The 20,293-nt window shown below is 55.0% G+C and overlaps 1 protein-coding gene across 2 annotated transcripts in view; it reads right to left on the reverse strand.

Annotated features, from left to right (window-relative positions):
- Positions 1-19,665, reverse strand: part of STAT1 (signal transducer and activator of transcription 1) — a 35,900-nt gene extending 16,235 nt beyond the window's left edge. For both annotated transcript variants that reach the window (XM_036318986.1, XM_036318985.1), the window contains exons 1-15: positions 19,536-19,665; positions 15,944-16,072; positions 14,575-14,719; positions 13,201-13,299; positions 10,546-10,635; positions 9,098-9,176; positions 7,748-7,839; positions 7,383-7,534; positions 6,555-6,713; positions 5,655-5,747; positions 4,153-4,212; positions 3,389-3,418; positions 3,205-3,298; positions 2,100-2,141; positions 417-500 (exon numbers count right to left, since the gene is read on the reverse strand). In XM_036318986.1, the coding sequence (XP_036174879.1) occupies positions 417-500; positions 2,100-2,141; positions 3,205-3,298; positions 3,389-3,418; positions 4,153-4,212; positions 5,655-5,747; positions 6,555-6,713; positions 7,383-7,534; positions 7,748-7,839; positions 9,098-9,176; positions 10,546-10,635; positions 13,201-13,299; positions 14,575-14,719; positions 15,944-16,071 (1,347 nt within the window). In that variant the 5' untranslated portion in view covers position 16,072; positions 19,536-19,665. The remainder of the gene's footprint in view (positions 1-416; positions 501-2,099; positions 2,142-3,204; positions 3,299-3,388; positions 3,419-4,152; positions 4,213-5,654; positions 5,748-6,554; positions 6,714-7,382; positions 7,535-7,747; positions 7,840-9,097; positions 9,177-10,545; positions 10,636-13,200; positions 13,300-14,574; positions 14,720-15,943; positions 16,073-19,535) is intronic.
- Positions 19,666-20,293: the final 628 nt, after the last annotated feature.

The raw sequence follows: 20,293 nt of genomic DNA on the forward strand, positions 1-20,293 counted from the left end.
AATTGATTTGAAAGGGAGACGGGGCGGGGGAGGGAGGGAGAGAGAGAGAGAACGAACACATTGATTGGTCGCCTCTCGCACACACCCCAACTGGGAATCAAACCCAGGACCCTTCAGTACACGGGAACGACATTCCAACCAACTGAGCCACTGCCTAGGGCTTAATTTGTTTTTGACTTATCTCAATGCTTTATATAAAAACTAACAGAATAGCTCAACTGAAACAATGTGCTTACGGAATTTGAAGATTATTTCAATTACCTAGCTTCATGACTCATTAAGATAGTATTAGCTGGAAAATACCATCTTTTCTTAGCAAGTAGGTAAATACCTCTAAAACAAAAACTGAGGAATAAAAATACAAGCAAGCAGTTAAATAAATAACGTTTCCCACGCCCAGGCCACATAAACCTCACCTCCAGGTCGATCACCAAGCCGGGCTGGCACAGCTGGGTCTCGAAGCTGAGGGAGTGCAGCTCCTCAGTCACGATGAGCGGGCCCTGAAAGAGAGGGGCAGCGCTCATCAGGGTCCTGCAGCTCCCAACTCCACCCCACGCCCAGGCCGAGGGCTGCTCCCAGGCCAAGAGCTGCTCCCAGGCCGAGGGCTGCTCCCAGGCCGAGGGCTGCTCCCAGGCCGAGAGCTGCTCCCAGGCCGAGAGCTGTGCCCAGCCGGGGCCACGCGGGCAAGGGCTCGCTTCCCTCTCTGCCCCAAGTTGATGACAGCAGACACCCTGGTGTTCTCTCCAACACAGAGCGCTGAAACCATGGCAAGGACCGCTGATTAGGGAAAGAACCGTCGCCAGGGAAACAGCCACTCCCACTGGGTCTATCTGTGCGGCTAAGGCTCCTTGGCCCTCCCCCTGCCCCCAACCCCACCCCCCACGGGCTGCACTCTGGCAGGTGGGGTGGGCGGCGCCTGCCGGGTGTGATTCCCGGCTGGAAAGGCGATGTGCACAAGCCTGGGGGTCATGAAGTGCCTTGATCTGGGTAGAAATGTTTTCAAAGCGCCTTGCTACATGTTCTCTCACGGGAGCATCTGTGTGGGGACTGGGAACACGGCCCCCCTCCGCCCCGGTGCGCGGCTGGGGGCCTGGGGAGCCTGGCCAGCCCCTCGGGCAGGAAAGCGCGTTCTGAGGCCACACGGCACTCGCACGGCCCGCCCTCACGCCCTGGTTCTGTGTTCTGAGCCGGGGAAGACCTCGTGCTGAGAGTGGGGGTGGCGGAAACAGCAGCACCGCCAGCCGCCCTGTGCGGCCCGTCCACAGGCCGGAGCGGACCGGACTTAGAGGTCCAACTTCAGGGGTGGCAGCGGTGGGCAGTGACATCACAGCCGGCCGCCACCGGGCACATGTAAGTCCAATTAAGCCCCCGTTCCACAGCCAGTCCTCCGGGCTCTCTCTCGGGAGGTTTGCTGGGACCTCAGCACTTTGCAGAGCAAATAACAGCATCACAACTCAGAACCAGAGGTGCAGCGCTACCCTGCGTCCAGGACAGGAGACCACACGAGGTCACGGAGACAGTACAGGTCCAGGCCAGGGCCGGTCCCCTGCTCCCGACTGGAAGGACGCACGCTGTGCGGGCACAAGGGACAAGCACATTCCAACCAAACCCCGTGCTCTGCTGTCCCCGTGCACAGCTCGTTGCTGAGTGCAGCATGGACACGATCCTCCCGGCTGTGGCTCTAAAAAGGACACGGCAGAAGGTGGCTGCCCTGCGGGGAGTGCGGGGGCAGGGGCACCTCGGAGACCGGCTTCCGCAGGGCAGTCCTGACAGCGACCCCTCTGCACGCGGAGCTATTCCCGCAGACTCCAGGTCTCCCCTGAGAAACGTGAGGAGCACAGCCACCTGCAGATGCCCGCCACCCCCCACCCCCCACCCCCCACCCCCGGGGCAGTCTGGAGGGTCGGGCCCACTTGTGAGCAAAATCATTGGAAAGCCATAAGCCACGAATGCAGTATGTTTGCTGTCATTACAGATGCACCAAGTCCCCAGACATGCCCACCACTCTGCCCTGCTGGGCCTGAGCGCCTGTGCGAGGCGTCCCAGCCACAGGGGTGCTGGGCCACCCCCGGACAGGCCTGCGGATGAGACAGACTCACCTCGTTGGTTCTGTTGCCGGCGTTCTTCTGTTCCTTCAGTTGCTATAAAACAAGAAGCCACCTTAGTACACGACACAACCTTCGAAGGTGCTATTTTCACTTACAAATCACACCAGAGTCGGGCCTTGGGAAGAAGGCAGGCTGGGAAGTTATGCTCAGAACCAGAGCACACGACGACAGGGCCTGTGTGAGTCCCCAGCAGGAGCCTCCGCAGCTGGGCATCGGCCAGCACCCGCACACAGAAGGAGCCAGAACACAGCTCCCTTCCCTCCCGAGTGACCCCATCTCCCTCCCCAGCTGCTCCAGGCTCCCCAGGCTCAGGGCTCTGCCTCTCCTGCCCTGGCAGCCCTCGCAGCCCCCCAGGCAGGCCCAGCAGTCCGGGCCCAGCTGAGACTGTCCTCACAAGGAATCGATCCTTGTTGTCGAGGGAACAGCTCAGGGTCCGAGAGCAGCTCCGGACACCCTTGGGCTCCTGAGTTTGGACTGAGGTTCTCACACCAGCTCTAGCTTCCTGGTTGGGTCGCTGTTCACGGGAGGCCGCCAGGTGCAGTCTGCCTTGAGCCGCCCTGCAGGCCCCGGGAGCATGGAGGGCTTGGCACCAGCCCGTCCTCAGCATGCACCCGGGTTTGCAGGGGGGCGGGTGAGGTACCGCCCACCTCCACCCCCGCTGAGCGCCTGCTGCCGGGTGGCAGTGGTGCAGGGCCACCAGGAGGGCGACCGTGAGGAGGGGCTGAGGAGACCTGGGGTCGGCCACGCCGGGGCGGGGAGAAGGCACCGCCAGGATGTGGGGGCGACAAGGACCTCTGGGGAAACGGCGCAGCCAGAGCGTGTGCCCTCCCAGGTGAGGTCCCCGGCGGCGCGTGCAGGCCACTTATGTGCGCACTGGTGTGTGGGAGACGCTGCCGAGTCCCTGCGGCCCAAATACAGTGCCTCCGGGAGAGAAACGCAGGAAACAGTGCAGTCCTGGGCTGGGGAGGGACTCAGGTTCCCCAAGCGCTGGGGGGGCATCGCCGGCCACAGAGGGGCATCTCCTCTAGGGGGCCCCCACACCCCACGAAGTCCTAGGAAACCTGACGCGCTGTAAAGGGGGAACGGGCTGCCCTACCAGGTGTCGGAACTCGGCCGCCAGGCTCCCGTTGGTGGACTCCTCCATGTTCATCACCTTGGTGTGCGTGCCCAAGATGTTGAACTTCCTGAACCTGGACAGCAGAGGGCAGAGATGCGAAAAGGGCTTGGACTATGAAACACGCAAAGGAGATCGTGAAATAAGTGCAAAGTACTTTACGTACCCTTTCACTGTGTTTCTCTCATTCACGTCTCTGCAAAAGAAAAGTATCTATGTAAAGTGCTATCTATGCATTTAAGCTTTGAAATGAGCTTTATCAGAAATATAAAGTATCTGTAGACATAAAAGGTCACCAAAAAGGTCAATCTGTATCTGTGGGCCTTTTGCCCTTTCTTTCACTCACTCGCTCCCACACCAGCTCTGCCCAGTGTCACTGGGTAATAAATTACGGGGCAGAAATTTTCATTTGTGCAACATGTGAACAGCACCAACCAGCAGCCTCTTGTGAGGCGTGAACTAGCTGATGGGTGCTAGCACGCCCTCACGCAATGCAAGCCTCGGTTGTCACGATTTATTGAGCAACTACTTGCTCCATGCAAAGCACTGTGCCAAGCCCTGAGGATGCCACTCAGCAGAGCCCTGCTCAGCTGCTACGAAACTGAGGACCTTTGAAAGTGACAGTTTGATCCTCGGGCTGCAGAGTCACGGCAGCTGGGGCATCGGCAGCCTCCCCCGGGGTGGGCCGGCCTAGGAGGCAGGGTTCAGGGGGAGGGGAGGCGGGGGTGCGGAGACTTGCTCACACTCGTACACTTGCTCCTGTGCCCTCTAAACAGGCCGGGCGCGTGAAGGCGCTAGGATCAGAGTGGGAGCTACAATTACAATCCGCTGGGATCCCGTACAACGGCCTGGGGCGTCGGCCTGTGTTTGGCTAACAAGACCAGCATTTCAACAGTACATGCATCTTAGATAGTATTCAAGATATCTTACTTATCAAATAGGACTTTGACTTTCAAGTTATAATTCAGCTCTTGCAATTTCACCAACAATCTGGAAAGAAAAATAAAAGTCATTATTACTTAAAAAAACTATCGATTACAATTTATTATGCCAATTCCCTATCAATAAACATGTAGATAACCCCCACCTCTCCAGTCTGGGTCATCACAATGAAACTGGCATCCTTATCTGCCCCCCCGACCTCTGACGTGTGTTTGTGGGACACATTCTGGCTGTGACGGCGGGCAGAACGGCGGCGTCAGACTGTGAGAGAGCGCAGCACCTGCTCCCTACATGGCCCAGCCCACAGGGGATCTTCACAAAATGTCTACTTTTAGTCAATTGTATCAGTAAAATATAGGAGATACTACTTTTACTAAAACTTGTATCTAATGCTTGTCCTCTCGGGAGAAGATAAAAACGATCGCCCCTAATCAGGAGAATGAGGGGCCTCTCTAATCACCCGGGCCGGTGGAGCGATGGAGACTCAGGCCTCCTGTGCTCACTGAGCCGGAGGCCTTGGGCAGGAGCCCCACATCTCGCTCTGCTCCGTGTGGAGGCGACGGGATGAGACTTTCGGTGCCCTCCCAGCTGTGGTGCCAGGACCCAAGGTGCCGAGTGTAGCACCAGGAAGCAGCCCCTACGACCTCACTAACTGCCCAGCACATGGGACCAGGGCCGACTCAAGGCCAGTGCTGCTCCCTGGAGCCCCGCTACTCCCCTGGCCAGTGCTGCTCCCCTGAGACCCGCTGCTCCCCTGGCCAGTGCTGCTCCTTTGAGACCCGCTGCTCCCCTGGCCAGTGCTGCTCCCCAGAGCCCGCTGAGCCCCTGGAGGGGCAGGTGAGCAGGGGCAGCTACTCCACAGGAGGGAAAGCATGAAAACATCTCCGCAGTTTATCATCAGGAGAAAAACAGGCCGCAAAACAACTGGCAGAATCCCAGTTCTTAGAAATACAACGCTGCACGTCATATGTATTTGTGTGTGCAGGTGTCTATGTATGAACACATACACACACAAACGTATTAACTCGTGTACTTATGTTGACGTGGTCAGAACCCTGTGAGGCCTGGCACAGGCTGTTACCACAGTCACCTACAGGTACTCAGGTAACTGCACATCTGATGAGAGCTAAGAACCCACTGGGCAGAAAACGTATGCGTCACAGGCCCACACACAAGGTGCATCGGGTTCTGGGGGCGCATGAAGCTCTTCCACGGGCTGACACTCGGAGGGAAGGGGCTGCCGGGACTCAGTCTGTTGTGTGCGGCCCTGCAGTCTGACTTCCTCGTGCAGTGAATGCGCACTGCATCTACACTGGAAAAATTGGGGGGGGGGGGTGTGCACGTGTTTGCACACACATCTGCTACAGCTTTAGTGGGAGAAGACAGCAGACTCTCAGCCTGAAGAAGTGCCCTCTGGGGACTCCTCCCTCCGATGCAACACCGGGCAGTGCTGTGGGGAGGAGGCATCGGCTGCAGCCTGGCGTTCTCACCTCAGCTTCACGGTGAACTGCACGCCCGTCTTCAGGACCAGCGGCCTCTGCGGGTGCGTGGGCATGCAGGGCTGCCGCTCCACCACGAAGGAGCTGTGGGTCCCAGCAAAGCACAGGTTAGCATTTCCAGGAAGCCGAGCAGTAAAAACTGATCCCCCACAGAGGAAGGGGGTACAGGGCACACGCTGAGAAGCAGTTTGGAGGGCTGTGACGGTGAATAAAGTGAGGGTTCCTAGTCAGTAAAGCAACCCTCCGGTCTCATTTGCTCTCGACAGAATCAGAGGAATCGTCCTGAGCTGTGACCCTCTTCGCCAGCGAAAACCCTCAGTTAGACTGTGTTCACGTACAGTCTGCACTGAGAAGCAAACCTGCTAAGCGTTCAGGAGAGGGGATGTGCGAGCCTGAGAGGAGAGGAGGCCAGAGGAAGGGGACATGTCTGATGAGGGGAGACCCACCGTCTCTGCACAGACTGGCTGTGGAGGGACAGAGAAGGGGTGACCTTTACCAGTTCTCACTCTAGGCGGCCACAGAAAGAAGGACTCTGGAAAGAACTGACTGGCCGTGAAAAGTTTATGTAACCCATTAAACCCTCCTTTTTTTATATAAATATATTTGTATTGATTTCAGAGAGGTGGGGAGGAGAGAGGGATAGAAACATCAATGATGACAGAGAATCACTGTTCAGCTGCCTCCTGCATGCCCCCTACTGGGGATCAGGCCTGCAACCTGGGCCTGTGCCCTTGACCGGAATCCAACCCAGGACCCTTTAGTCCACAGACCAACACTCTGTCCACTGAGCCACACCGGCCAGGGCCCATAAACCCTTCCTAACTGTCTGCATTACCACACAGCCTTCCTCGGGCAACAGAACTGCAGAAGGAGCGGACAGTCCCCCCTTACCTCTGGATGAGCTGCTGGAAGAGGCTGAAGGTGCGGTCCGACAGGGCCTGCTTGTTCTTCGTGATGGGGTCGTGCTCGTACGTGTACTTCTGCTCCAGCTCCTCGAGCTTTTTAAGCTGCTGGCGGACCTGCTGCAGACTCTCGGCGACGACAGTGAACCTGGGAGGCACGGACAGGGCTCTGTCAGAACAGCCCACAGCGGCCGGGCTGAGGGCCCGTGGCCACCAGCCAGGGGTCCCCACAGGTAACACCCGCCATCTACACAGGTGCACTCGTGCCGCAGGGGGCGGCGGGGACGAGGCTCCTCTCGGAGTTAAGAGGCTGGTATTTGGGGAGAAAAAACTAAGTGCTGCTCTCCCTGGCGGCCACGAAGCCCTCCCATTCGTTCTCAAGTGCAATCCAACTTCTCCTGGAAACCTGAGGCGAGCCCTCCCCTCGCCCCCCATGGAATCGTCAGCGCTGGCAGACTGTGCTGCCGGACCCCCCACGGCCCCTGCTGCCTGCACGCCCAGAGCGCCTTCCCGGGGGGCCAGCCGCCCTCCCCCTGCGCCCCGGGCCCGGCCAGGCCGCACGCAGCTTCAGGACGTACTCATCCGCCCTGGACGAACGGCCACACAAACTGTTATCTCATGTCTTCCTGGAAAATGCCTCAGGCTCGTTTTTAATAAAACACCAGGGCCCGAGTTGTTAAGCGTGTCATGTGACGACCATGTCCCTGGTGTTCTGGCACGGATGACGCACCCTTGGCCCGGGGACAGAGGGAGAGGCGTGCCCTGGCCCAGCGGAGCGGGGCTGGCCACCCCGCAGGGGGAACAGGGCCACGCTCACCAGCTCTGCAGCTGGTCGAGGCAGGCGTTGGGGGGCCCCCCGATGCAGGCGCTCTGCTGCCTCCGCTTCCACTCCACCAGCTCGTCGTTGATCAGGGCCTTCTGGGTCAGCTCGGTGGCATTCAGCACCTCGATTATTTTGTGCACGACTTCCTACAGGGAGAGGACGAAACAAAGCAAAATCGATTTGCCTTTGATCGCTGAGTTTTAAATGATTTTCTTAAAAGCAAAGCCACTATCCTTTCATCTCAACTGGGCGCTATGTCAAGTGGTTATAAACACCATCGCTCCTCCGCCCTGAGCCCCAGCCCGCTCCTCACAGTCCCTGACGAAAACGGCACGTCTTCCCGGAAGGCGAGTCCCCACCTTTCTCTTATTGTCCAGCATCAAGTACATCTTCTGCAGCAACATCTGCTCTTGCTTCTGATCGCTCTTCGCCACGCCGTTGGCTTCGTGCTCTGTGAGTGGGCAGAGACAACAGGCAAATGTGAACGTGGAAGAAGACAGGGTGAGCGAAGGCCACGCCTCCCAGGCCCAACGCTGCAGCGAGAGGGCCAGTCGGGTCTTCTCCCATCTTTCTTGAACAGGAGGAGAAGGTCCCACGCGTAAGAACCGGACACATGGAACAAAGCCCTTGTCTCCAGCGACTCTGTGGGGTGGAAACAGCGCTGCCTGGCTCTGAAGTTACTGTCACAGTCTGACCTCAATGAATTGCGTGGCAAACTCCAAAACCGCAGGTAAAATGGCAGAGCGGATCGGTGGCTTTGAGAGAAGTGGGTGATTAGGAAGTTGGAGTAGCTGAGGTTCCTTCTCTGAGTTTTTACTCAAATCATACGAATGATCTCTCCAGTATTTTTTATTGAATTTATTGTGGCGACACTGGTTAATAAAATTGCATAGGCTTACAATTCTACGACACATGAGCTGTATAATGTGTGTTCACCCCCCCAAGTCAGGTCTCCTTCCCTCACCACTTGTCCCCCCTTTGCTCTGATATTAACCAGGCTAGCCTCCAAAGGACTGCTGGGGTCACATGTTCTACTACACAACACACACTTGTGGGTTTTTTCAGTTGCTCTAATCAATAAAAACAACAACAAGCCCGGCCGGCGTGGCCCAGTGCTTGAGCGTCGACCAGGAGGTCACAGTTCGATTCCCGGTCAGGGCACGTGCCTGGGCTGTGGGCTCGATCCCCAGTGGGGAGCGTGCAGGAGGCAGCCGGTCCATGAGTCTCTCTCATCACTGATGTTTCTATCTCTCCCTCTGAAATCAATAATAAAAATAAATAATAAAAATTAAACAAAATAGATCTCCTGCTTGAAGACACGAGAGGAACGCTGACTGTTGTACGAGGAGCGCACACGCGGAGCTGGAACGTGTGGGGGAGCCTTAGGCGTTGGGCCTGGGCATCACTCCACATTCCTAACCGTCTCCGTCAGCCAGTGGGCTAGACACAACAAGTGAAGTAACACGCCACCTGCCACCAAGGGACCGCTGGGGCCCAGGGATAGCGCTGCTGCCCCCTAGGGTACAAGCCAGACACGCACAGGACACCCTGCACAAACATCCACAGCACTGAGGGCCGGAGCCCTGGCGCGGCCAGACGAGCGATTCCGGGTGGAAAGATCTGCACGTGGGAAGGAGGACTGGTCTCCGTTAGCTCACGGAGGCAGAAAAACTCGCGGCCAAGGAGCACCGCTCCGCATGCGAGCTTACCTCTGTTCTGCGAGGTTTTGCATTTAAAGTCATATTCATCTTGTAAGTCTTCCAGCGTCTTGATTTCTTGCTCTATGCACTATAAATAAAGACATAAATAGGGTTGCTACTGGGCAGCTTCCACAACTTTAAGAAACAGATCACTGCTTCTAGAAGACCCAGAAAACCATGGCCATAATCCTGCTCTCTCAGAGGGACTTGCAAAATCCAAGTCATAGACATGAAATAGTGACCATTTCATTAATCAATATATGGTAACTTTATTTAGAAAAGAAACTATACACCCAGCCAGGGTGGCTCTGTGCTGAGCACCGACCTATGAACTAGGAGGTCACGGTTTGATTCCCGGTCAGGGCACAGGCCCGGGTTGTGGGCTCGATCCCCAGTGTGGGGCGTGCAGGAGGATTCTCTCTCATCATGGATGTTTCTATCTTTCTCTCCCTCTCCTTTCCTCTCTGAAATCAATAATCAATTAAAAAAGGAGAGAACTAGGAGCTATGTCAGGGCTGGGCACTGATCCCCACTTCAATGACGTGGCTCCCTAGGAGGCTGCGAGAGCGAGCTGCTCCAAAGAACCTGGCGTTTGGGAGGACGCCGTCTGGCACACCCCATGCCAGTGTGACCCAGAGCCCCACGGGAGGCCCCGCCCTCATCCAGCAGCCTTTTCCAGATACAGACACGGGCTTCCTCCTCTTCCCCCCAAACAGCCCTCAGAGCAGGGAGGGAGCGGACCCCAAGGCGCCCAGCAGCCCCCGCGGCCACTCGCTGCCTCGAAAGCTTATCTTGAAACGACTGGGCGTTCTGCTCCAATCGGAAACGCAGCCGCACTGGCTTCAGGGAGATGCTTTCCTCCCCAACCAAGTCTTAGAGCAGCGGTTCTCAACCTGTGGGTCGCGACCCCTTTGGCGGGCGAACGACCCTTTCACAGGGGTCGCCTAAGACCATCCTGCAGATCGGATATTTACATGACGATTCATCACAGTAGCAACATGACAGTTAGGAAGTAGCCACGGAAATAAGTTTATGGTTGGGTCACCACATGAGGAACTGTATTAAAGGGCCAGAGGGTTGAGAACCACTGCCTTAGAGGAAAGCAGGTGCCTGCACGGGCCATGGTTGCCCGGGGCTCCGTGTAACCGGGACTCCGGCTAGAGAGGCGCAGACAGACGGGGCTGTCAGAGCAGCAGCTTCTCGTTTAGCGGGTGATGGGGAAAGTCAGTTACCACACGCGCTACGGGAAGGAAGTGAGCTCCATGTCTGCACGTCACACCAGGAAGGCCTAAGAGGCTGCTGCGCACTGGTGTCGCCAGCTTGTTTACTTGAGGTTCGGGGCCTCGGCTAAACTTTGCTTCGCGACCGTTTAAAGGGCTGAGATGAGTTACTGTGTTACACTGGAGCCGCTGAAACCCTTTTCCCTCCCCAGAGAGCTGCGGGCACACGGTACTCACCATCACCTTGTCCTTCACGGTCCTGACTCTGGCGTCCAGCTCCTTCTGCTTGTCGAGCATCACCGTGCCCGGAACGCTCCCCGACTGAGCCTGTGACGGGGGTGCATGTAACAGTCACCTTTCCCTCGGGGACTTACCTGCTGGTCACACTCCCCAGTCAAGTCCATACCGCGTGCCCCCCACGCCCTCCGACCTCCCCGAACTCCTCCTCAGGCTTCCCACAGGAGCGCCTGTAAGAAACAGTTCCGTGCCAGGGCCCTGGAGGCAACGCTGGCGAGCTGTGAACGCTACAGAAGGACCAGGCTCAGTCCGTGCGACACAAACACACAGCAGTTCAGACACTTCCCACTGGTCCACACAGCCGCAGGCGCACACAGGCATTTGTTTCGGGGCTTCTCAGGTTCTGTAGACGAGGTTCTTCTTATTCACCCTGGACTCCTACGATTTCACTTATGTGGGTGAACACCAACACCGGGGTGGGGGTACCAGAGGGAAGCGGGTGGGGGAAGTAGGGGGCCCTAATATACGGTGATAGGACACTGGACTCTGGGTGGTGGGCACACGGTGCCATATACAGGTCTCATAACATGGACACCCACACCTGAAACCCGTATGTTCATGTGGACCAATGTCACCCCAATACATTTAATAAAACAAGAACCCTGTCCTTGTTTGTCTTAAAGCCGCGGAGTCCCCGTGTGTCCCAGGCTGGCCGCCGCTGGCACCTGAGCTTGCTGGGAGGCAGGGCGGCGGGTCCTTGTCTGATTCTGACTCAGACACCCCTGTGACTCACCAGGTGACTCAGGCATGACGGCGCTGCGGCGGCCTTCGGGGAACACACCTGTCGTTCACTAGGCCGGGTACCCGTGGGACCAGTCAGCTTGAGTTTAGAGCAAATACTACATGTATCTTTAAATGCTTAGCTCTGGCCGGTTCTGCTTGGCGGACAGAGCGTCAGCCTGCAGACTGAAGGGTCCTGGGTTTGACTCTGGTCAAAGGCACATGCCCAGGTTGCAGGCTTGATCCCCAGTAGGGGGCGTGTAGGAAGGAGGCAGCCGATCCATGATTCTCTCTCATCACTGATGTTTCCATCTCTCCCTCTCCCTTCCTCTCTGAAATCAATAAAAATACATTAATTTTAAAAAATAAAAGTAAATGCTTAGAGCAGTAAGGTGCATTCAGAGTGACAGGGACACAGAGCCTGGAAGGAGGCAGGACTGGCCGGATGCCCAGGACGTGCGTGGGGAAGGGCAGGCACCACCCCAACTTAAAGACTCTCTCCCTCTGCTCCCACATCTCAGTGCCCCGTGGGTGGTCTGTCAGAGAGATGCCCACAGGGCACACTCCTGTGCGCGCTGGCCTTCTCCCCGTCTCAGCCAGAACCACCCACTCCACTGCGGTGCCACACTGCCTGCCTGGGGGCTGTCCCCACCACCCAACACTCAGGAAGAAAGGGACAAATGCCACAGCAACTTTAAAGCTGCTGGGCCCTGGTCACAGGAAGGGCTGCATTAGATTTAACAAAACCGTGGCCACATGTCTTGCCCTAGTAAAGCCCTGTCCCATTCACCGTTTGGCTGCCCCGGAAATTTAACGGTGTCACAACCCTGTGTAAAACACGGCTCCTGGCCTGGCCAGGTGGCTCAGCGGTTGCGCGTCAACCTGTGAACCAGGAGGTCATGGCTTGATTCCCGGTCGGGGCACAAGCCAGGGTTGCAGGCTCCATCCCCTTTGGGGACGTGCAGGAGGCAGCTGATCGATGATTCTCTCCCATCTCTGATGTTTCTCTCTCTCTCTCTCCCTTCCTCTCTGAAATCAATACAAATATATTTAAAAAAACAAAAACAAAGCTCTTCCTGGCGTCTGGCTCAGTTGGGTAGGGCACTGTCCTGATACTCCATGGTTTGGGGTTTGATTCTGGTCAAGGCACATGTAAGAATCAACCAATGAATGTATAACTAAGTGAAACATACTGATGTTTTTTCTCTCTCCCTCTCCCTTCCTTTCTCTCTCTCAAATCAATAAATTAAAAACAAAACAAAACCCGAAGCTCTTGCTTGTCCCATCAACCAGTTCTCCCAAAGCCTCCTGTGCCGTCAAAGCCCTCCCTCACCCTCTCACCCTCCCTCGCCTTCCGGGCTCAGCACACAGTGTCTCCCTGTGAAGTTACAGATCAGTCACCCTGGACCTTCCACTGTCTCTCTCCCACGTCTGAGCCTTCACGACAAGCCCTTTGGTACCATGTCCAAAACTTGCCCCCCTCTGCTGTGTGCGCCCCATCTCCCCGCCCTGGGCTGCGGCAAGAACCCACTCACGCCTGCCTGCCTCCTTACTGCCCCCGCACCTCAGCACAGGGTCCGGTCCCTGATCTACACAGCCAGCCCCCAGACACCCCATCACTGTCTACACAGCACCCTCCCCGTTATCTCCATGGTGATCCTTACTGTCGGGAAGAACTACGTTTATTCGTCGTCTCTTCCATTAGATCAGGCGCCTTTCCTGAGCCTGGGTCCGCAACACCCTATTTCTGATTTCCCCACTCCCTGGGGCTATAGCATCAGAGGACTGCTCACCACCACCTCAGTAACATTTGTTGGAAAAATAAATGCGTTTATTTTGTTATTATCACCAGTGTTTAATTAGAAGAAAAAGTACCTGATTGAATCTCTGGGCATTTTCCAGAATTTTTCTTTCCTCCTTCAGACAGTTATAGATGATCATAGACATCAGTATTGGGTCTTCCTGGAAGTTATCCTATACACGGGTGGTTAGGACAAAAGTAAATTAAGTGTCAGAATGTTTAAACCATTGTGCATTATGAATTGAGATGGACTTGTTCATATTCACTGAGAAACCTCATCTTGCATTTATTAAGTTCTACAGAAGTTAATATTTGGTAAAATCAAAATATTCTTTTCACAAATTCTGACAAAAACTGTTCTAACTTTCCAATTAAGTGCAGGTACCACAATTACTTCTTCATTTAAAAAAACCAAGTATTTTTATACATGGTTCCTATAATACTTTTTCTTTGGTCTCTATTTTTCATTTATAGTAATGATCTTTTGTTAGGATCCTGAGACAACGCAAGTGATGCAGAAATGACCCATGACATTCCCGCTGGTCTCTGCTTCAATTAGACCAGAGATATTCTTTTCAATTTTTCTGCTTCATTGTCAAAAGTAGTTTGCAAAATACTGGCAATCACAGCTTTATATAACAGGTATATGCAAGCAAAGTCGATAGGAGAACAAATGTTTATGAAGTTAATCTGACTTCCTCATCCGCTGGCATTGTAAAACCCTAGAGCCATTCTCAGAGGGAAAAAACAAGGTTCTCACGACCGACCTAAGTTGAACGGTTGGTTGCGTTTTATGAAACAAGAAAACAATGGTGCTCGCCTCCATTAAAACAGGAACGTTCCACTGATACAGAAATAACTATGGGAGCCAGACTTAAGGACGCGGGAGTGCTTCTGAGGTAACCCCCAAACTCGCAGCACATTCTCTCCTGCCGGACCCCCCTTGACCTTCCCTCTCAGGGCAGCCCCACAAGAAGCAAGGCCAGGAGGGCCTCGTTCCAACACCCCGATGCCCCGTGGGCTCCCGGGAGGCCTCACTGTCCTGGGCCTACTCTCCATCAGAGACCAAGGACTCAGACCGGACTCAGCACTGAAGTTCCTTCGAGCTCTGACATGTCGCTATAGCTCACTGCTCTTAAAATGGAATCTTTTTCCATTGGCTTAAATAGCAACAACTGTTAGTAAAACAAGTTTATAGCATCACATTTTTCTCAGAGTTACAGATGCCTAACACGTGATACGCTGAAACCTAAACATTCCACATGTGTTTCCAAACGAGGTGACATTTTATTTTACTTGTGCTCTGAAGTATCCCCACAGAAAGGGGCTGGCTTTGCAGTCTCTAACTTGTCTAAATGCCAGTGAGCGTGTGCGCATAGTGTCTGGCGAATGGGAAAAACTCTTATGTAAACACGGGCGCATTGCACGGCGCACAGACCAGGCCGCACCTGGAGGTTGCGCTTGCTTTTCCTGATGTTGTGCTGCAGCAGAAAGTTGTTCTCCAGGGAGAAGCGGCTGTACTGATCGTCCAGCTGCGACAGGAGGTCGTGGAAGCGGATGGTGGCAAACGAGACATCATTGGCGGCGTGCTCCCTAGATGGAAAAACCACACACTTTACTCAGGGGCTGTGACACAGACAAAACCACGCTGCCCTCCACACTGACGCTGCTAACGAGAGCGGTGAGTGCTCTCTTGGTTTTGATGGCTTTCCTGCCACATGGACCCCGCTCTCAGCGGCAGTCCGTCCAATGTTCCTGCTATATCCAGCTAGCCTGAGAAATCCCAGAGCTCCGACCGTGCACAACACTGCTGATGGCGATCATGGCGATCGACTCTGGAGGGGAGCAGTCGGCAGGGCCCTTCATTGTCTATGCCGAACACGTTCGGAACATCAAAAGCATCTGCGGTCGGCAAGGAGAAATTCTAAAGTAGAACATGGGTCACTTTTGAGAGGTACGCCCTGTATGCGCCTTCCTATCTCTCATCAATATTTGCTGTAACTCAGCTTGAATGGTTTCTTTTATTTTCTTTCTATGGCCTGTACCCTAACTTGGGAAGTAGCTGGTGTCTCATTACCTAACGTATCCAAAGCGTTTAGGAGCATCTATAATAATAAAAGTGTAATATGCTAATTAGACCAGAAGACGTCTTTCCTTCTAGACCGGTGGTTCTCAACCTTCCTAATGCCACGACCCTTTAATCCAGTTCCTCATGTTGTGGTGACCCCCAACCATAAAATTATTTTCGTTGCTACTTCATAACTGTAATGTTGCTACTGTTATGAATCGTCATGTAAATATCTGATATGCAGGATGTATTTTCATTGTTACAAATTGAACATAATTAAAGCATAGTGATTAACCAAAAAAAAAAAAAAAAGTAATTAGATATGTGTTTTCCGATGGTCTTAGGCGACCCCTGTGAAAGGGTCGTTCGACCCCCAAAGGGGTCGTAACCCACAGGTTGAGAACCGCTGGTCTAGACAAAGCCGCAGCGACCAGGGGCTGCAGCAGAGGCCCCTGGCCACGGTGGTGGTGGGCGGGGCCGGGGCCAAGGCCCTTGCTCGCATTTCGGGCACCAGGGCCTCTAGCGTATCGTAATTAAACTGGCAAAACGACGTGAAAGTACTTAATGACTAATGTGTGTAGCTGTGTAGAGACACGTGCCACTCTCCAAACCAACACTCTTCCGTAACAGACAATCCCAGGGGCCTCTGATGAGGTTCATCTCCTAGTCAACGTGGCTCACGTCACTGGATCAACAAGTTCCTCGAAAACCAGAGAGCAACGCCCCCCTCTCCCCAGCGCCCCCCTTACCAGTCCTGCTTTTCCAGCCACTGGGCCAGGTACTGGCGGATCTCCATGGGGAAGCTGTCATCGTAGAGCTGGTGCACCTGCTCCAGGAACTTGGCGTCCAGCTGCTGGAGCTCGTACCACTGGGACATCCTGGAGGAAAGCAGACGGTCAGGCTGCTTAGCGTGGTGCCTCCTGTGGATGCCTTGCTTGATCCAAAACATAACTTGCCTCAGAACTATATTGTTTCAATAGTGTCTGTACTAGAAAGCCTGGTTTTTTGTTGTTGTCACTTTTTAATCTTTATTGTTTAAAGTATTACGTACGTCTCCTTTTCCCCCCTTGGCCCCCTCCGGCCTGCCTTCCCAGCCCCCCTCCAAGGTCTTTGGTTGATTACCTCCCACCCACTCTCCCCTGCCTTCCCTCCAGAGGTTCCACACTCTTCTTTTTTCTTTTCTTTTCTTTTTTAAAGCAACTTCTTTCTTTCTTTTTTAATTTTTTAAATTGATTTCAGAGAGGAAGTGGGGGCGGAGAGATAGAAACATCAATGATGAGAGAGAATCATTGATTTGCTGCCTCCTGCACGCCCCACACTGGGCACTGAGCCCACAACCCAGGCCTGTGCCCTTAACTGGAATCGAACCCTGGACCCTTCAGTCCACAGGCCGACGCTCCATCCACCGAGCCAAACCAGCTAGGGCTGCACTCTGTTTTTTAAACTGACGTTTGGAGTCAATATTTTTTTTTCTTTTCCAGGAAACACATTGTAAGATCTTTGCTTAAACTTCTCGGGGAAGCCCTTTCTGGACTCCTTACTGAAAGGGACACCACCTCTCACCCTGGAAAATGCTATGCCTCTTCCTGATGCATTTTTCTCCAGAGCACTTACCGCCACCTGACCTAACACGTATTTTCTTCTTCTTTTTTAAAGATGTTTCTTATTGATTTCAGAGAGAGAGGAAGGCAGAGGGAGGGAGAGACATCAGTGAGGAGAGAGAACCATGGACCGGCAGCCTCCTGCACGCCCCACGCTGGGGATCGAGCCCGCAACCCGGGCTGTGCCCCGACGGGAGTCCAACCCAAGTCACACCGCTGGGCCGCCTATTTTCATTCCTTTTGTTTTCCTCACACGAGGAAAGGGTCTCCGGGAGGCTTTGTTCACTGCCGACCTCAGGACAGTGCGGACACACAGCAGGTGTTCAGTAAATACGCACTTTAAATACATCTGTACTCTTATCAAACAAATACATGCAACGCAACCTAGATTTACTTTAGGACGAATCATAAGAACTCTCCCAAAATCGCTGTCTTACAAATTACAGTACATTTGTAATTTAACTCAAAGAATTTTAAACTCGTATCTCACATTTTATGATTCCTAGGTTAAAATGGATTATTCTTGTTATATAGCTTTTAAAAGAGACATGTTTGCTTCTTTGCCAACTGCAAACAGTAAGTCTGGCACAAAATGTCTTAAATCTCAGTGATAACTTAAAGATCGAAACAACATCATTAAATATATGATAACTGGGAAGGATCAAGTAATACCATCTCTTTGCCTAACTGTAAGTCCGTTTTTACACAGCAATGCTAAAGATTAAGAACTAAGACAAAAGCCTAACTGAAGGGGGCCCTGACGTCCAGTAGGAGAGGAGGCCTCCCATCGCCAGGGCGGTTTCGGGTCTGCACCAGGCTGGGCGACACCGTTCGGGTGGATGGACCTGAGTGCTGTCCTGCCCGCCCTCTGAGGAGGGGTCTGGCTTTGCAAGCAGCACAGAGTCATATCTGCTCCACAAATGTCCTCCCAAAGGACGATAAGGACATGGTGGGAGCAAAGCTGGGACGATAAGGACATGGTGGGACCGTCACGGAAGCCAGCAGGAACGGATGCAGCCCACCCTGTCGCACTCTTTCTCTGGCCACTCGGTGCTCACGTCAAATGTCTGTGCCTGAGGGGAAGGCTCCAGATCTGTGGTCTCTCCCACCCTGTCATGCGTCTCCTAAGGATGTGCCTTAGGTAAGTACAGGCGCTGTGACGGCTCTGGCCAGGCGAGTGGCCCCAGGCCACTCATCGGCCTGTCAACAGGCTGGTGGTTAGGACCCGATGAACTAGCTAGGCCAGAGGCACTACCTGGCACCCAGCAGGCAATCAATCATTCACACCAACAAAACCAGGATCCATCTTACCAAGCATGTCACCAACACAGGGATTGGCAAGATCGTCCTCCCATGACCTGGCTCCGGTCCCAAGAGCTCCTACGTCCCGGCCTCCGCACGACTTCCCAATGCAGCCTCTGCCACCCTCGGGTCGGACCACATCCCTCGTTTGTTCAAAACTGCCACAGTGTGTGTGTGTGTGCTCAGGCTGACTTCCTCCCAGGCCTCATCTTCTTCATCTATGAGCAAAGCAGCCCAGGCACCCAGTTCTCCCTGGGTGTTGGCTCTGCCCACCGTTCCTGCTGTTGCCCTTGAAGGCAGTCTCCCCACAGATGTCTGCCTCTCTACATCCTACCAGCGTCCCAGGGAGGTGGACGCCCCTTCTCCATAGAGCTGCCTGAGCCTGACTCAGAAACAGCGATGCTTCTTAGACGGGAACCCCGTGGCATTCTGTACCTCTCTCTGTTAGAGCGCGGCCCCTGCCTTCCATAGAGAGCCAGTCCCCTGCGTGATGTCAGCTCCGAGTTGCAGGGACCATGTCTCAAAAAAAAAAAAGCCCTCTGCTCCTGGGACAGTGTCCTGCACATGTCACGCACCAATAACAGTTGGTGGAATTGGAAATCTGGTGTCTGAACGAGAGCAACAGAAAAGTCAAGGGCGAACCGTATTCCCGCACAACCTGTTTGAGCTCCGCACCCTCATTCAGCAGTGGCTGCACACTGGCTTCCGGGGAGGCTCAAGTCTGATTGCCATCCCGTAACAGCAACCACCTCTCCAACCTACACAGACAACACGCCAAGCGCAGTCACCCACACACCGGTGCGTCTACCCCCGCGCTCCTCGGGACAAGCCAGGAAAGTTCAAGGAAGACGGGCTGTATTATTGGGGGGTTGCAGGGAGGAAACGATCCCTTTCTTATTCTGGGAAGACACTAAGCTCCTTGCACAGAGAGGCACAACTAAGTCCCCAGTCATGCACCGTCCCTTCATTGCCATGGGCAGTTCATGACCCATCGCCTGTGCCCCCGCCAGGGGCTGGGGATTCGGTCCGAGCAGCAGCTGCACCCAGCGCTCAGGGGCCAGACCGTCGGGTTTGCGTGCACAGAACGAGCTTCTCACCCGGAACGCTCTGCAGGGGCGGATGGAACACGCCGACCCAAACTTCCCGCGGGCCCTGGAGGCCCTGCAAACCTGGGCGCGCTGGGCAGGGGCGGGAAGGACGGCATCGCGGGGGAGAGGCATTTCACAAGCCATCGTTACCGCCAGGGCAAGGCTGGCCGGGCAGCCGTGCCGGCACCGAGAGCCGCACCTGGGACACTCCGGACACGAGCCCTGCGGGGAGGGGGCCGACACACCTGTCAGCGCTGCCAGCCCGTCCAGGCCGGCGCCCCGCTGCCCCTCCCCGCCCCGCCGCCGATCGGACGCATTCCAGCCCGGTACCGGAACCCACGCTCACTCACTCTGCGCGCCGGGCGAGCGGGGCGGGCGAAGGCGCCCCCGGGCCGGTTCCGCTGGGCTTGGGGTCCGGCAGGTGTCGCTCAGGAGAGGCGGGACCTCCCTGCAGACTCCGCGCCGGAAAACGAAAGTGCCGGCGAGGAGAAAAGGCAGTGCCGACCGCCCCGCCCCCTTCGCCTCCACCAATCAGCGGCCTCGAGCTCAGCCAATCGGACGCGGCTGTTCCGCGTGCGCGCTGCCTCCCCCCGCGGGGCCGCCGACCGGCCAATCCGCTGGGCCCTTCCGTAGCCTTTGGGCGGGGACCCCGTATGAGTGACGTGTGGCCCTGCTGGTCTGGCAACTTGGCTGCGGGACAGTTGCGTTTTTACCTTCTAGGGAGCAGCTGAGAAGGAAGTGGTGCGCCGAGGCCCAGGCTCGGAAATGTCTGCGTGGCTCCGCCATCCGAGAGCCTGCGGCGGGGGCGGCGCGTGGCCATCGGAAACTCACGTGGCAGCTGAAGCCGGTGGGGGGCGTGCAGGGGGCAGCCGGTCCATGATTCCCTCTCATCATGGAGGTTTCTCTCTCTCTCCCTCTCCCTCCCTCTCTGAAATCAATAAAAATATATTTTTTTAAAAAAAATGCAGTATAGAGAACAAAGTACCCCAGTGCTGCAAGAAGATATAGAAATGTGCCCTGGCCGGTGTGGCTCAGTGGATAGAGCGTTGGCCTGCGGACTGAGGGGTCCCAGGTTCAAGTCCGGTCAAGGGCCTGTACCTTGGTTGCG

This window comes from Myotis myotis, unplaced genomic scaffold (assembly GCF_014108235.1).
Source record: "Myotis myotis isolate mMyoMyo1 unplaced genomic scaffold, mMyoMyo1.p scaffold_m19_p_8, whole genome shotgun sequence".
Lineage (NCBI taxonomy): Eukaryota > Metazoa > Chordata > Mammalia > Chiroptera > Vespertilionidae > Myotis > Myotis myotis.